The 15,587-nt window shown below is 39.8% G+C and overlaps 1 protein-coding gene and 1 non-coding gene across 2 annotated transcripts in view; one reads left to right on the top strand and one right to left on the bottom strand.

Moving 5' to 3' along the window:
• Positions 1–383: 383 nt before the first annotated feature.
• On the bottom strand, positions 384–456 carry Trnam-cau. The gene has a single exon. It is a non-coding gene; the product is annotated as a tRNA-Met (tRNA).
• Positions 457–8,586: 8,130 nt separating this feature from the next.
• Positions 8,587–15,587, top strand: part of LOC121859831 (protein kinase 4-like) — a 58,284-nt gene continuing 51,283 nt past the window's right edge. Inside the window, exon 1 of the mRNA XM_042356795.1 lies at positions 8,587–8,632. Within this exon, the coding sequence (XP_042212729.1) occupies positions 8,587–8,632 (46 nt within the window). The remainder of the gene's footprint in view (positions 8,633–15,587) is intronic.

Genomic DNA, 15,587 nt, shown 5'->3' with positions numbered 1-15,587 from the left:
AGTTTGTGATGGTCTTTTTTTTTAATTACTTTTGGGTTGTTGTTATTTTACCTAGTGGGAGTTTTCAGATGTAAAGATGTGGAGTTATCTCACTCTCTCTCGTATCCACCCCGTTCCTTCTCTTCAATCTTTCACCTTCTCGTTATTGAATCAACCTAACCCGACCCGACCCGACCCGACCCGACCTGACCTGACCCGACCCGACCCGACCAAACCCAACCTAACCTAACCGAGGGGTCGACGACAGGTGACTATGGCCCGTGTCAAGCCAAAACATTCACTGACTGGAGGCGAAAGACACGGGAGATGGAGTCGATAAGTTCCTCATGTCGAATGATTCTCTGGTCGATTTAAGTTTCTTTAAAAGAGTGGAAAAAATACCTTGCCCCGAGTGAGGATCGAACTCACGACCTTGAGATTATGAGACTCACGCGCTGCCTACTGCGCCATCGAGGCTATATACTCTCTCTCTCTCTCTCTCTCTCTCTCTCTCTCTCTCTCTCTCTCTCTCTCTCTCCCTTTGTTGTTATTGACCATTCCACTCACTTTCAGCCTTTCCATTCATTCTCTCTCTCTCTCTCTCTCTCTCTGCGTCTTTCACCATTCTCTCCCATCTAAGACATATGTATTATGCCTTCATTCCTTCCTTCCCTCTTCCCATCCTTCCTTTCTCTTTTTTTCTCTTCCATCCCTCCTGTCCCTTCTTTTTCCATAATTTTCCTATTTCTGCCACCCTCCTTCCCATTCCTTCTCTTTCCTTCCCTTTCATCCCAGTTTTCCATCTCTCCTTCCTTCCTTCCTTCCCTCACTCCTATCCCTTCTCTCTCCATAACTTTCGGCCCTCTTTTCCATCCCTCCTACCCACCCTCCCCACCCCCCCCACCACACACCCAGGACAGGTACATGTTGTGGTAATTACAGGTATGACACACTAATCGTCTACCTTGTGATAAGACGACTTAATCCTCTCCCGACATAGAGGCGAGTTACTCTTTCCATTACACCGGGACTTGCCACCATCCAGCCTATATCATTGCGGCGGAGGCAATACAGTGTCATACTCACATCTGCCCGGATCCTATATACATGATGACGTAGTAGTGCTCTCTCTCTCTCTCTCTCTCTCTCTCTCTCTCTCTCTCTCAGATAGGTGGATATGTTCTGTATTTCCAGTGTACACAGATACATTTATAGGTATACATATACACAAAATCATAAAGACAGACAGACACACAACTACAAAATGAAAAATAAAGAAAACATCAACAATATTAACCTTTTAAACTATATCAAGCCTCAAGTTATGAAAAAATTTGAAGGTTTTATTTATTTTTTTATTGAGCACTCCCCTACATCCTTGTGTAAGGTGAAGCGCAGAAGCGTTTACAGCGCCCAACAGGGAAGCATGCTAAGTTCATGCTTGCCTTTATGTCTCATGAGTTAAGGGCGTGCTGGGTTGACACATGACCTTGAAGATGAGGTCAAAGGTCACAGGAAACGTCTCGTAGGGAAAAAGGTCAGGTTGTTGGCTCTTATCCGTAGTCTAAGAGACACATTTCTCCCAGGATGAACAAGGACACAAATAGCTCCACCTATCTTTCTCTAGGATGAACAGGGACATAACACCATCTATTTTTCCCTAGGATGAACAAGGACACATAAATAACTCCATCTACCTTTTCCTAGAATGAACAGGGACATCTATTTTTCCCTAGGATGAACAGACACACCACACTCGACTCACAGTACGCTCTATAGTGGCTATTTTAAACAGGATGAACGCGAATTAAGCCCCAGAGAAGATTATGTTTATCTCCAGGATGAACTTGATAGCCCCATTAACTATACGTTGAAAGAGTCATGAGGAAGGACAGAGAGACACACAAACATACACCTTAGTCATGATATAAACGAGAAATATATAAAGTTCCTAACCTAACCAAACTATATCTAATCAAACCAAACTTTGACCTAACCTAACATAACGTAAAATAACCTAACTTTATTTAATATAATCTAAGCTAACTTAAACCTTATATAACTTGAACCTAACCTAAATTTAACCCAATCTAACCTTACTTAAACCTTAACTAGTTTAAACCTACCCTTACCTAACATAATTCAGGTATAATTTGGTTATATTACAATAAGTGAACGACGTAGTAAATGCAAATGAGACAAGATCAAAACTATACCTTATTTTAATTAATATCCAGGAAATTATACTAATAAAAACAAAATCCCTAATAGGCAAAACCCTAATTTGTGTTTAGTCAGACAATTACCCATATTTAGCGCGATACTATTATACTACATAGTACTTCCTTCATCCATTCTACATACCTTTCAGTTCTCCTTTTCCATCCACCCTTCCTTCCTTCTCTCACCCCTATCCCTTATTTCTCCATACCTTTCGGCCTTATATAACTTCTTTTCCATCCTTCCTTCCTTCTCTCACTCCTATCCCTTCTCTCTTCCACAAATAGACGATAATACTCAGTCTTCGGTATAGATAAAAAGCGTAAATAGCTACTCACAATGTACACGGTATACATAACAACACAAATACTCAGTCTACGGTATACATTACAGGAGGGAGTGTGTACTGATGTTATATTGGATGCAAGGTATTTCACTACACACTTCAGTCTTTACATGCCACTTCACTACACACTCCAGTCTAACATGCCACTTCATTACACACTCCAGTCTTACTTGCCACTTCACTACACACTCCAGTCTTACATGCCACTTCATTACACACTCCAGTCTTACATGCCACTTCACTACACACTTCAGTCTTTACATGCCACTTCACTACACACTTCAGTCTTACATGCCACTTCATTACACACTCCAGTCTTACATGCCACTTCACTACACACTTCAGTCTTTACATGCCACTTCACTACACACTCCAGTCTTACATGCCACTTCACTACACACTCCAGTCTTACATGCCACTTCACTACACACTCCAGTCTTACATGCCACTTCACTACACACTCCAGTCTTACATGCCACTTCACTACACACTCCAGTCTTACATGCCACTTCACTACACACTCCAGTCTTACATGCCAGTCTTGCCACTTCACTACACACTCCAGTCTTTACACACTCCAGTCTTGCCACTTCACTACACACTTCAGTCTTACATGCCACTTCACTACACACTCCAGTCTTACATGCCACTTCACTACACACTCCAGTCTTACATGCCACTTCACTACACACTCCAGTCTTACATGCCACTTCACTACACACTCCAGTCTTACATGCTGCTTCACTACACACTCCAGTCTCACATGCCACTTCACTACACACTCCAGTCTTACATGCCACTTCACTACACACTCCAGTCTTACATGCCACTTCACTACACACTCCAGTCTTACATGCCACTTCACTACACACTCCAGTCTTACATGCCACTTCACTACACACTCCAGTCTTACATGCCACTTCACTAAACACTCCAGTCTTACATGCCACTTCACTACACACTCCAGTCTTACATGCCACTTCATTACATACCACTTACATGCCGCTTCACCTGTAAACACCTGAGTTTATAAATACACAAAATGGGATCAAGAATTTTCTACCACCGAGAAAAAGAAATTAACAGCTAATTTATTTGACTGACATTGTGCTTTAGACTTTTCCTCGCCCGTTTAATTTTCTTGGAAATTAGTAGTTACACGAGGTAATAGGAAAAATGTGCCTCCCTCCTCTCTCTTCTCCCTCCTCTCCCCTCTCCCTCACACCTCCCTCTCTCCTCACACTTCCAACCCCCGTCTGAGAGTAACTAGGTTGATGTTTCTAGATAACGTATTATATATTCATGAAAAACCATTGGCAAATATATGAAGCAAGGTTTATATTATAATTATTTTTATTATTATTATTACTATTATTATTATTATTATTAATTATTAGGAGCAGCAGTAGTAGTAGTAGCTGTTGTTATTAGGTATTTAAACGTTCATATTTATACTTGCATTACCTTGCCATGTCTGATGGTTTAAGATGTCAAGATCACTGGTTAACTGAACGAAAAGATCGAAAGCTCAGGTCAGATCAGGTCAACTAAAACAAAAAAAAATAAAAATAAACAAGTCACACAGTCCAGCAGTGGACAGACAGGCCAAAACACTATATCAGTGCACTTTTTCCGACCGATATGTTCCATTTTCAATTCAAATTCAATTTCGGAAATAATATATCATTCCGTTCCAGTTCATGGTATAATGAGGACCTCCCCGCTGACCCAATCATCTGATAATCCAGACTCGGTTTGACCCGCATCCTAAAATTATCTGTTTGGGGGATTTTTTTCTGAACGCTCCACATTTTTTACCAGAGTTGTGGGTTAATGCGTTGTCCTTACATGTATTATTATGTGTTGAATAGTTACATAGGAATTCTTTTGAAAGTGAGAAAATGAACGTACCCAAAATATACTAGCATAGATACATAGATTATAACTACACACACAGACACTACCCCATGTACCACCCATCACCCCACACCCATCCCCACACACCTACCTTAACTCAACACCCCCCCCCTTCACACAAACACCAATCACCACCAACGTAACCATCAAGGTATAAAAGCATAATTACAAGAAGTGACATAATATCACCTTTGGGTACACCATTAAGAAAATACCAAGGAAGAAAACACGAGGTCAAGAGGCCAGTTATCTCAAGACGACGTTCGCTCCTCTTGTCTCGATCTCCCTTAATAATTAGGCGTCCCGGGCACTAATTACTGAAGATAGTCCGGGTGAGAGTGGGCGGTGTCCTGGCAGAGGGTAGGTGGGTGAGGGATGACGGATGATACCTGGGGGCTTAGAGGTGGGGGTGAGGGTGGGGGCTAACGGGTGGGGGGTTATTGAGGGCGGTGTGATGTGATGGGTTTGATGTATGTGTGTACGTGGATGAGGGGTGGTGATGGCGTGTGTGTGTGTGGATGGTGAGGATATTATTGAGAGACGGGTTTGTGTGTAGATGTTTTGTGGTAGATTTGGTGTGGATATAGAGAAAATAATTGACGGAAGGAAGGAAGGAAGGAAGGAAGGAAGAATAAATCGGAAGAATAAAGGAAGGGGAAAAGGAGGGATGTAGAGAAGGAAGAGGATAGTTAACAATGGAAAGGGGAGACAGGGGGAAATTAGGAGGAGGAAACAATGAAGGAAGGAAGGATTAATCGAACGAATAAAGGAAGGGGAAAATGAAGGAAGAGAGTAATTAACAAAGAAAAGGGGAGAGAGGGAAGGGGGGCAGGAGACGAGCGGAAAGAGGATGAAGGCCACTGTTGCCATTAACTGTTTTCGTTATACTGCTGCTGAAATTAGGAAGTAGGAAGGGTATGAGAGGAGCAGAAAATGGGAGAGAGAGAGAGAGAGAGAGAGAGAGGGAAGGAGGGCGAGGATGGGAGGAAGTGTATAGGTAGGAGGTAAAGAGGGAAGCAGTTGTAGGTAGGAGGGAGGGAGGTGCTGTGGTAAGGGAGGGGAGGTGGTGAAGGTAGGAGGGAGAAAGGGGAGGTAGTGGAGGGAGAGGGGAGGTAGTGAAGAGACAGGGGAGGTAGTGGAGGGAGGAGGGAGGGCAAGGGATGGAGGGAGGGATGGAGGGAGAAGAGTCACCAGGGAGCTTATTAGACAAGTGCGTCACCCAACAATGCGGGGAAAACTTAACAACTGAACAAGGCAACGAAGTTTTTAATTTACTCTCTCTCCCTCTTGCTCACTTTCACACACACTCTCTCAGTCTCACATTTATCCAGAAACTCATTCGCTCACTCGTTCATTAACTCACACTCTTTTAGATCCCCCCCACACACACACATTTAAATAATAATAAAATACTAATTACAATAAGAAAAAATATTCATACATACGTTAAGAAAATGCCTAAATCAATTAAGAAACATCAAGAAAATTAAAACAAACTAAACACATTAAAATATCGTACTAGAAATAACTAAAAGACGGCAAGAAAATTATGACTGGAAACCCCATTAGAAAAATATAACTAAAAATGGTTATTGTTAGTCAAATTACTTACGTTTATTAGTATTAATAGTATATTTTAAAGGGTAAAAACTATTGTACATGTCTTAGTATTGTACATTTTCGGGTAATAATTATCGTAAATTTTTCACTGTCATAACTATTGTCCACTCTTGAGGATGACGACTATTGTACATTTCTCGCTATCTTAACTATTGTACATTGTTCAGTCATAACTATTGTACATTACTCTCTTACATTCCCCACCAGCACAAGATACAATAACACATTCTGCTACGTCAATATCATATTCTTGGTCAGATTACAACTGGTGATTTTGGCGAACCATTCTCCTTTCACCTAATACCCACAAACACTTTAATTAAGGGTACGGAATTCATCTCTGTTCGGACCCAATCATTTTTTTTAATCAGGGGCCGTTCGTGGATTACAACGGATACATGCATGAAACATCGGATACATATATTAATCATTGGATACATGTATGACTTCAGGTAAATGTATACACGCATATATACATACATATAAACATACATACAGTCTAGACTCTAGATAATCAAAATACAGCGGAAGTTTGCAAAGTCGTATCACAAAAAAATCAAATAAAAAATACAAGAACGCGAAAATATCCCGTATTAATGATTGTCTGATTGGCCTGGAGGGAGAATTAGGACTCTTGATTTGAACAGGTAAATTCTGGAATTAGTCTGATTGGTCAGGTAAAACACTCATCAGGATATTGTAGGTAATCATCAACAGACCGTCGAACTAATATCAGCAAATTATTTTGTTCTTAAAATCACTTATCCAAACAAGTTTTATCTAAGGAAGAAAGGATAAATGATAAAAAAATCCCTTAATAAAATCAGTAAAAACAAAAAAAATATATAGAGTCCACAAACACGTACATATTTCTCATTAAACTTTCTTTCATAAAACAAAAATCTGAGAGAATAATTTTAAACCCATATAGCATTTAGTGAATGAGCTGTGCCGCCCCCCTCTCCATGATATTTTGGAAACACGTTAAGTGACTCGAGACACGGTGATAATACCCGAGTAACAAAAATACTACATAATGAAAATTACTCTACAGTATTTCCACGCTAACCTGGCCCGTAAGCCACGTCCCTTGTCTATACTTACAAATAGCTGATTGGTTATATGGCAGGTGTCGCCCCCCAAACACCTACAACAATACCCAATTAACAATAAAAATTGGTCCTGTCTCCCCAATTTCCACGACAATCACAGGTGCCAAGAACCAGGTACGAGGCTCAGAACCAGCCATTACCACAACAAAACCCCGCCAATTAGCAACCCCAGACAGCATTACACTCATTATCCACGCCCGACACTCCAATTTGGGAAAGTTCTTGATCATCCTCCATTAGCCATTAGCCACAAAGACCCATTAGAGTCGAGGGTAAAATGCATCCATGCCAAAAAAAAAAGAAAAAAAAACTAAAAATACTCTGGGATTAAACAACGCCCCTTGAGAAATTACATTGGGCAAAACATTCCCCCAGCGTGAGAAATTTGCACAGCGACAATATTAAGGACCTGTGAAAGAAGAAAGAAAAACACCTTGGAAATGTTCACTTACTTCTTCTCACATTCCCTCGCCCTGCTTTCTCCCCAGAGATCTGAATTACCGACGGCAAAATCATATGTTTCTCATGTGTGCGTGCGCGTGTCTGAGTAAAGACCACTACAACCTAGCTTGAGAGAGAGAGAGAGAGAGAGAGAGAGAGAGAGAGAGAGAGAGAGAGAGATGTAACTGTGATTTTTGGTGGGGTTGGCATAACACAATTATAACCTTGAGGAGACGGAAGGGAATGTCTCTCTGGATGAAGGAAAACAATCTTTTGGGCACTAGTGATTATAACACCAAATGCCCTCCACCCTTGTTGGCGTGCATCACCACTGCACACGACAACACGCAGCAGCACGCAACAGCTAATGCAATCTGTATCATCACTTTACCTAAGCTAACAGCCATCACTCACTCAGCAGCTGAAACAGGAGCGGCCTTTAGAGGGAGAACCCGTCATTCTTATGGCTTCTACGCTCAACACATTGCTAACATCACCAGCACCAGACCGCAGCAAACAGAGACAAAGGCGGACCATAGCAGTGACAACAGAAGAACACAGCAAAGAACAATAACAGCAGCAAAGCACAGCAACAGCAGCAACAGTATTAAAGATACCTACCAAAAGAAACAGCAGCATGCTTCAACAACAACAACAAAACAGTTTCTTACCAACAGAAGTACCAGGAATAACACCCCGCCACCCCCCACAACAGAAGTGACTATCCCCTTGTCAAACACTCGAGCTGAACGCATAATAAAGTAACCCCAATCACACAGACAGAGCCAACGTCATACCACCCTGTATTGTGCAAGCGTAAACAAAACATTAAGGATTGGATTGTTGTGGTCTGTTACATAAATGAACGATGCTCTACTTTAATGGTGCTTTCATTTTTTTTACGTAAACGAAAAAGATTAAGATGCGAATGTCATCGGAAGATTTGAACTCATGTCTCTTGCGCTGGTGTCTTTGAGCGATGCAAATTCAGCTATCGGTAACCTAAGGAAACATGTGATAAAATATGTCTCTGTAGGGTCACATTCTCTTAGATAAATAAACTAGACACATATACATGATTTACACATAGGAACACCAAGTATCTACACATATATTCAGTCGTTATGTTAATTTTAACCCATGAAATATATGTATATATATATATATATATATATATATATATATATATATATATATATATATATATATATATATATATATATATATATATATATATATATATATATTTTTTTTTGCAATGGCAGATCTTGACCATCTTTCCGACGTATATGGGAAAGAAATTAGTCCTTATTTCAGAACCAGGAACCAGATTCACAGTGATTCAATATATTTATCCAATTCCCTATATAGTTTTAAATGAATATAATCCAACGGGAGACTTGGTGAAAATTTAATGTTAGGTATAGAAGCGATCATAAACACCAAGGGAAAAATTAACTTAGTACGAATCTTTAAGAATCCGTTCCCAGATATTGAGAATCCTTGCCCTGATCTCATGATATCGATGATGTGTCAGGTGGGACCAAGAAAACAAAACACTGAAACCGAAGACGCTACTAAGACGCTATTTAATGATCACCAGAAACCGGATCATCGAGTAATGGGAAAAAGAAAAAATTTAACCACAAGACCTGAATTATTGAACAAAACTTAAATTATGGGATTAACGTGAATTATTGAGTAAAGTAAGAATAGATTATCAAACAAGCTAAGATTAACACACGCACAAATATACCCGTACAAATAAGAATTATTTTTAAACAATATCCGTGAACAAATGCGACTTATCAAACACACACGAGACTAATATCGACCAAACACGTATTTTAATTATACTTAATACCTGTAAGTCAACGAACCAATACGCGAAGCCTCAACGAAACACGAATCGCCAACCAAACGCGAAATAACACACACACACACGACGAGGTAGGTATTAATACACAAACACGAATTATGCAACATACACGCTTGTCATTGACTAAACACGCAGCTCTATAGACGACCAACTCTAGGTTCGGTTACTCACCAAGCCAGCAAACTGTGTCGTGGGCACGGGGGTGGTAGGGAGTCCAGCCTCTGACATACCTGCAAAATAAGATAACATTAAAATGATAACAAATCTAAGAAAACACGTAGTTAACAGTACAAATGATCGAGTAAAAATTTATATTCAGGATTTACAAATGAATTAAATATATAAAAAGGAAATTATTTTGTACGAATTATCAAAAGCAATTATTTAACTTGATTATTTATTAACCAAAATTAAGACAAAATAAAAATAAATAAACTGTATGAATTAAGTATGGAATATCTTTAACTTAAAAATAAATTAAAAATTAATAGCAATCTTGAAATTATAAAACAAACCGTGACTCTTCGGCTGCATAAACCACAAAATAGAAAGATATAGAAATAAAGAGAGATATTAACTGCTTAAATTTCAACACGAAACTAGTGACACCGAGAGACAGCACCTATTTAGTGGAGATAGTCGACTAAATCACCAAATAGAGAGATAAATAGAGATATTAACAGTTTAACCCTTTCACCGCATTTCACGCACTCGACATTTTATTCTGGCTCCAGCTAGACGATTTTATTCAGCTTAGGGTAACCTCCCGATGTGATAGGGTTAAACTACAACACAACACAAGTGAGACCAAAATATCCGGACAAGGCAGGACAACACACACACTCCACTGGGATCCAAGACCAAACTGGTTCCTCACCCAGTTAGAGTCGCTGTGATAAAAGAATTTGAGGTCAGGTCATGTTAGTTCATGTCTGTTGTTTCCTCGTGTGAAGCAACAATAAAAAAAATCCGAAAATGACAAACAGCAATAGCGAAATTCTAATCTCTTAATAGACCTAAACTTTTAATTGATGAGCACGTTCCATTACAATCATGGTTCCATTAATATTCATCTCCAACTTCAACATATAGGCCTACATGGAAATATTAATATATATATATATATATATATATATATATATATATATATATATATATATATATATATATATATATATATATAAAATACTAATTCAAATAAGCCTATAAAATGCATTAAAAGACTAATTTTCAATCAGAATCTTCCAAAACAAAGTTTTCAAAAATCCATCCCCCAACACCAACATATAGGCCTACTTTTAAAAATGAATAAATAAAACACTCAAATATTCATAGGCCTACGTATGGAGGTTACTACTAAGTTTCTATCACAATCTTCTAATATAATTAAGGTCTCATCAAGATTCATCCTTAATTGAAAAAGTTTTATCTGGGATCCTCAAAAAAAAAAAATCTAATTATTCAGTCCTTTTTCAGCTCTTAAAAACTCATTAACACTTGTACATAATTTCCATTTTAACCCAAGACTCGTTTAACAGCTTAAGAGGTTTATCTAGGACTCATTTACCAGCTTAGGGGGTTCATTTAAGACTCGTTTACCAGCTTAATGGGGTTATTTAGGACTCGTTTACCAGCTTAAGGGGTTTATTTAGGACTCGTTTACCAGCTTGCGGGGTTCATTTCGGACTCGTTTAACAGCTTAAGGTGTTATACGAATCTTACCTTAGATGAACATCATAAACGAGTTTTATATGAAACCTTAAAGTTCTTAAAAATGTTGTTAAACGAGTCAAAAGTGAACCCCCCTAAGGGATTAATTTCAGACTCGTTTAACAGTTAAGAGGTTTATTTCGTTTAACAGCTTAAGGGGTTCATTTAAGACTCGTTTAACATTTACAGGGTTCATTTATGATTCGTTTAACAGCTTAAGGGTTCACTTAAAAACAGTCGTTGTATATAATGAACCTGAATGCATAGTAATAACGTTTTAATAACAATACCAATCTCTCTCTCTCTCTCTCTCTCTCTCTCTCTCTCTCTCTCGTAATACACACTTAACAACCCTCAGTATGATACATTTTCAGTTTCTAAGGTTCACCTGAGCGACCTGAAGTTGATTAATGGAATGGCCAGACTTTTTTTGTGTGTGTGTGTGTGTTTCATCTTTCTTCCTCAGATGATCTATGGTTTAAACTCAACAAAGACAAATAGGATTCTTACCACACTGTGAAATGGTGGAAGACGAAGAAAGCGATAAAGTGAGAAATGGAGAAAGAGATGAAACCAAGTGAGGCGAATGAAGATAAATGTGACTTTTATAATATATTAAATTGGAAGAAGAAAGAAAGAAAGAAAGAAAAAGAGGAAGAAGGAGAAGGAGAAGGTTAACAGACCATAATTAAATACAACAGGGGGTTAAGACAGGGGAGATAAGACTGAATGATAAGAAAGATTAGGCATACAAGAGATGATAAATAGAAGGGAAATGATAAATAAACCAAGACTATTATAACTGACAGTCTCTCTCTCTCTCTCTCTCTCTCTCTCTCTCTCTCTCTCTCTCTCTCTCTCTCTCCAAAACGAAAACAATCAAATTAACAAAAACGAAATGAACAACAAAAAACTAAATAAATAAAAATAACAAAATAAAAAAAGATTACAAAAGCAGACAATAACACTAAAGTAATTACGTCTTAGGCTAGCGTGACTGGCCCTCGTTATCACCACACTGAATATCGTAATTAACTAGTTATGACGTATCTCGGATCGTTTAAGATGGCGTTTGTTATTTAAGGTGGGCCGATATACGTCTCAGTGCGGCGATAAACCAGATTTAATGCTCGATGACTTTATGTATTACTATTACCATACGGAGGTTCATTGGCCCATTACACATAGGGGGTTTTAAGGGGGGAGGGAGGGGGTGATTGGGAGGGGGGTGATTGGGAGGGGGGATTGGGAGGGGGTGATTGGGAGAGGCTGATTGGGAGAGGCTGATTGGGTGGTGATTGGGAGGGTGATTGAGTTGGAGGTGATTGAGTTGGGGTGTGATTGGGTTAGGGTGATTAAGTTGGGGAGAGATTAAGTTGAGGTGAGTATGGGGTATTATGGGTGATTGGGGTGATTTGATTGGCTTAGGGGTGATTGGGGTGATTAGGTTGGGGGTGATTAGGGGTGAGGGTGATTAGGGTGAGGAGATTGGGGTGATTAGGTTAGGGGTGATTGGGGTGATTAGGTTAGGGGGTGATTGGGGTGATTAAGTTAGGGGGTGATTGGGGTGATTAGGTTAGGGGGTGATTGGGGTGATTAGGTTAGGGGGTGATTGGGGTGATTAAGCTAGGGGGTGATTAGGTTAGGGGTGATTAGGTTTGGGGGTGGTGATTGAGTTACTGGCGTATCGGATTGTTTAAGGGATTATTTTATCGAGGTGTACTTACTGTCTATACACGAATCCTTTTATCCAATCCTATAGGTTCCTAAATCTAATAACTACTAATTCTTTGACCTCACTTAACGTAAATACGAGTCCTTTTGCATAACTTTAAACTCCCTTAGTGTAAACTCGAATCCTTTCATCCTTGCCCTTTATCCTACCTTAAAACACCCTTAACGTAACCTAAAACTCCCTAAACATAGCCTAAAACTCCCTTACCCTAACCTAAAACTCCCTTAACGTAACCTAAATCCCCCTTTATATAAGACGACATCCGCTTACTCATTTTCATTAACTAACCACAAACCTCTCACCCACCACCACCGACCAATCACAAACCACCTACCCATTCCCATCAACCAATCACATACATCTTACCCACCATCATCACCCACCAATCACCAACTCGCAATAGACACCCACAAGACCCCCACAACATAAACGACCGTACCATCGTGAGCAACTTAAAAAGCGTGCCATAGGTGTCTATCCCGCCACCCAGGAGATGCCCAGGTAAGAGTAGGTTACCTGGCCGCTAATTGGTTGGCTTTTACCTCCCCCCCCCCCCTCCCCCCAATATCCTGGACCAGGTGGGGCTCGGGACTAGAATTACGGGGGAATAACCGTGAGATGTTGAGAAGAGAGACAGACTGACAGAGATTACGGCCCTTGTCGCAGTTTTCAGGTGGGGTGTAGCATAGAAAATGGAAGATGAGTCAATTATTTACCTGTAAAGAAAACGGCAGGTGGGGGTAGTGGAGGGGGGGGGGGTGGTGTGAGGGGGTGAGGGTTTTTTTAAGCATGGCGTTTTGTTGGGTTAAATTTTTTATTTATATTTTCCTCTTTCGAAGTCTCTGTTGCGTCATTGTTTTGTTTATTTATTTACGAACTTATAATCGTATTTATTCACTTATTATTGTTATTTATTTACTATACAACTGTTTAATCCCCCAGTTCCCGAAAATATTAGTTCGTAACACCAAAATGTCTTATGGTCAAAACAAACAAACAAACATTACAGTATGAATGAAAGCATTATTCCTCCCATCAAAACTGAGGGGTATAATATATGACAACACTACAAAATTAATAAATAATAAACTACAAGAAAACCCTAACACGAGACGACACGATGACAGATAAGAATATTTAAGAAAAGAGGAATTATAATGAGAGGAGTAAAAAGCACAGGAAGACAATGTGAGGCGAGTGAACCAAACAAAAAAAATGTCGAATCGTTACCGCCTTGATAATTTCCGAGTTAGTATTTCGTGAAGGAACTACAGCATGATAGCCCATTGCAAATTACTGGAGCCAACCATAATTGAGTGAGGGGGGGGGCGACGACCCAGCAAGTGTAGGATAAACCCTCACAAAAGATCCTTCCTCCTCGTTCTCATATCCAGGATGTTAGTTGGGTCTCTCTCTCTCTCTCTCTCTCTCTCTCTCTCTCTCTCTCTCTCTCCCCTCCACCAATCTCGGTTTCTGCCAGTTACATATTTTTAGCGTCTGCATCAGCCTGTTATACACAATAATGAACGATAATTAATAACTAACTACACGATCACTAAGGTTAAGTTACGACGATTATACACAAACACACACACTTGGTAATCCTATAGGCACGGCTGCACACGACTGGGGGGGAGGACGGTGGACATCATCTCTTAATCCTCAGGAATCCGCTACCTTAAACCTGTGTAGGATTTAATAGACGTCCCTTTGTTATTTTCGTACATAAATAGAGGAGACCAGAGGACGTTACTCATTACATCACAGTCCTAGTCTAATTTGGTAGGTCATGTTAGTCAAGTGTATGTAGGAACGTTCTTATATCTCCAGTAATGTAATGTAATGGGTTAATGCCTCAGCTGTATCCAGAACACCGAGTGATAGGTAATTAAGTCCCATAACAGGTTTGCACCTTTTTTTTTTTTACGTGTTGAATCGAGGCCAGTCAGAGAGACACAGAAATAGATGGGAAGATAATGAGATAGATATACCCCAATATATATATCGGTACATATATATAGAACAGACGCAATAACTCTCTCTCTCACACACACACACACACACACACACACACACACACACACACACACACACACACAAACAGGTAATATAAAGTGAAGCCTACTGAAGCCCCTCTGTCACCGATCATGAACACTATAATTCCAAGAACAACAGTCTCACCCCCCATTACCCCTTCCCCAGTAAGGCTTCCGGTATTGTTTTGAGGGAAATCATACCTCAGTTACTCTCATCCTTCATCCAATCCTTCCTCACGACCCCCAAGGATGGCAGTTTTCTTTATCCTACAATCTCCTATCAGTTAAACGGATCAATTTTGTGTTCCACTTCATCCCCAGAGCTTTAGGATTGGTCTACGTCATCCGTTCGTATTTATAAATCCTACGATCCCTGTCCCACCTAAGCCTGTCATCCTCACATCATTCAGGTAGGCTACCCTAGTTCCCCTCATCCTATAGCCTTCACAACTTACAACATCGACCAGTTCCCTCAAGTTCCCATCATTCCATCGTCATGTTCACGAGTATTATGCCCCGTCATAATACGGAGTAAGTATATAGTGTTACCTGCGTCCGTCTGTCAGACAGGTGGGTCTTTATAAATAGCTTA

This window comes from Homarus americanus, unplaced genomic scaffold (assembly GCF_018991925.1).
Source record: "Homarus americanus isolate GMGI-L3 unplaced genomic scaffold, GMGI_Hamer_2.0 scaffold45737, whole genome shotgun sequence".
Classification (NCBI taxonomy): Eukaryota; Metazoa; Arthropoda; class Malacostraca; order Decapoda; family Nephropidae; genus Homarus; species Homarus americanus.
This window is presented reverse-complemented; position numbering and strand designations above follow the sequence as displayed.